The 2,664-nt window shown below is 36.6% G+C and overlaps 1 protein-coding gene across 1 annotated transcript in view; it reads left to right on the plus strand.

Annotated features, from left to right (window-relative positions):
* Window positions 1-2,664, plus strand: part of LOC101631625 (hepatocyte nuclear factor 4-gamma-like) — a 20,557-nt gene that overhangs the window by 2,298 nt on the left and 15,595 nt on the right. The window contains exon 2 of the mRNA XM_004694425.2: window positions 1,893-2,064. Within this exon, the coding sequence (XP_004694482.2) occupies window positions 1,893-2,064 (172 nt within the window). The remainder of the gene's footprint in view (window positions 1-1,892; window positions 2,065-2,664) is intronic.

Genomic DNA, 2,664 nt, shown 5'->3' on the forward strand with positions numbered 1-2,664 from the left:
TCACAGTAAATATGAGATTTCACCAGAAACCTGACAGAAGAAATTCCTGAATAAGAGAAGTTCTTTCCAGGCAGAAGGAACAGCAAGTATAAGGATCTAAAGTTGAAATTTACTTCAAGGGGATAAAAGGCAACTTTGCTGAGGGATAGTGAACAAAATGACAAAGTATTATCAGAATAATTGGATCAGAGGGATGAAAGGAAGGTCTTTATTCTCCCGGGTTTTACAGTACCTGGTAACATGGATGTGTTAATTAATGCTTAGATATAGATGGGTGGATTGGTGTGGACTTCTTATGCCAAGATAAATGTGGGGTAATAAGCAGTAGGGTAGCAAGGGATGAATTAGATTATTAGATAGAAGTCTCTGGCAATGGGAGAAAATTACAATCCTGGGGAATGTTTATGACTGGTATATAAAGCTCCCCCATACTGAAAGTGTAATATAGACATGCACATATATACTTTTGTATTTCTTATGTATTTTAAATATGGCCTTATGGTTGGATGGAGAGAATTCTTTGAAGACTCTAGAATAATGAATTTAGGTGTTGGATCGTACCATTGACTGACTTAGGAGAGACTGAAGGAATAGCAAGTTAATTGGAGAAAGAGTTCTGGTTCTGATACTTTTTTTTCTTTGTAATTGAGGTAGCTTTGGCTTATAAAAATACCTAAGTTTTAGGACTAGGTTCATTTACCATTATCATACTTATCTCCCCCTACCTGCCTCTCCCATCCTCCATATCTCTCCCTTCCAATAATATCATTTTGTTGTCAGTCTAACGATTTGCTTTTATTTCCTTTTGTGTTATCACATAGGGATCATTTAGTGAAATAAGTCAGAAGGAAAAGGAAAAATAGTTTCATTCATAGCAAAAGTGTAAGGGATCAGGAAAAAAAGCAACTATAATAAAGTAAGAGTGAAAATCAACAAACAACTATAAACCTATAGTTTATATAGACATCTATGTGAGTGGAGGGGGAACAGGATCAAAACTGGGATGGAAAGAGTGCATAGGACTAAGGTGATGGCAGATGGGTGAATTGGTGGTGGAAAGTCCATGGGGATTACAACATACATGAAAAATGTACAAAATAAAGAATGATGCAACACACACACACACACATACACAATAAATTCTTCACATAATTAAAATCATATGGTGTTTGACTTTATCACTTATTTCACTTAACATAAATCACCTCAAGTTGATTCATGCTTTTGGAAATAGCTCTAACTTTCAATTCCCATTAAATTTGAAGTTTTTAACTAAATATTTTTTTTTTTTGCATTTCAGAATGATAGCCATGGGAGACAGAACTAGAGATAAAAATCTGTGGCTATTTCTATATATATATATATGATATTTAATATCATGGAACTTCATGAACTTCCTTTGAAAAAGAGAATACTTGGGATTTCGAGTCTTACTATTTCCCATTTTTTAATCATCAGGAATGTAAGTGGGAAGTTGGAATGCAAACAGGCAGGGAAGCCAGTGGTTAAAGAGACAACTGAGGGCCCTCCCTGGCAGAGCAGCGGGTTAAAGCTCAGCACTGAGACGCTAAAGCCACTTCAGTATGAGTTCAATCCCCACCCCGGAGGTGATCCAAATGGCGTGGAACACCTCTCCTGACCCGCCCGCTGCTCCCTCAGCAGTGTACTTCGTCAGTCTGCCTGTTCTGCTCCCCACTCTGCCTTATGTGAATCCTCTCCCCGCCATTGCACCTCTGGCCTGTATCCCAGCTGTGTATGCATAAATAAAATCTTTTAAAAAAGACAATTGATGGAACGTCCAAGAAATTGACTGTTCTGAGCCTATGGAGGACAGCTCAAATTTTAAAAATGCCTATTAGTAACTTGAACTCTAATATTACTTTTTTTAACAGATAATTCTGCCTCCGAAACCACAAATATGAACACTGCAGACAACAGCGTCAAATGTCTATGTGCTATATGTGGGGACAGAGCAACTGGAAATCATTATGGAGCATCCAGCTGTGATGGGTGCAAGGGCTTCTTCAGACGGAGCATTCACAAGAGTCACGTTTATTCCTGCGGGTAGTTGAGCTGTTTCTTTTAGGAAAGTTATCTTTCTTTTTGTTTGTTTTTTACAAAATGGCATGGAAGAACTAAGGGAATAAAATTCAGCACTTTCACATTTCTATAATTAAAAAAAATATTCTATCAGCAGCATTTAGAGTAAAGATGAGTGAGTGTGTGTGCAGGATGCATTCACAGAGGTGGTTGTTTTGAATGAAATATTTTAAACTTATACAACATATATAAAAAGCATATTTATCCTTTGTGAATAGAGCTGAAGCCGCTAATATATCTATCCCTTTTTCTCTATCCCTTTTTCCCTATCCCTTTTTCTTCCCACCTTCTCTAAAATTTAGTGCTGTCTGAAATTTAGTATTTGTTTTTTTTCTTATTTTTTACCATAGATACATACGCCAATAGATGCATTTAAATCCTTATTTAGTTTCATGATTTGTGCAATTTTTTGAATATTCATTTTCTTTTTAATGTCATCACAACTTGCATCTTTTTTTTTAAAGATTTATTTATTTATTCATACAGAACTGGGGTACAGGCCAGAGATGCGGAGGGTGAGATGATTAACCAGAGACAGAGCGGGAAGCAGAACAGGCAGATCGA

Source organism: Condylura cristata, unplaced genomic scaffold (genome assembly GCF_000260355.1).
Source record: "Condylura cristata isolate star-nosed mole 26May11 unplaced genomic scaffold, ConCri1.0 scaffold00043, whole genome shotgun sequence".
NCBI classification, from domain to species: domain Eukaryota; kingdom Metazoa; phylum Chordata; class Mammalia; order Eulipotyphla; family Talpidae; genus Condylura; species Condylura cristata.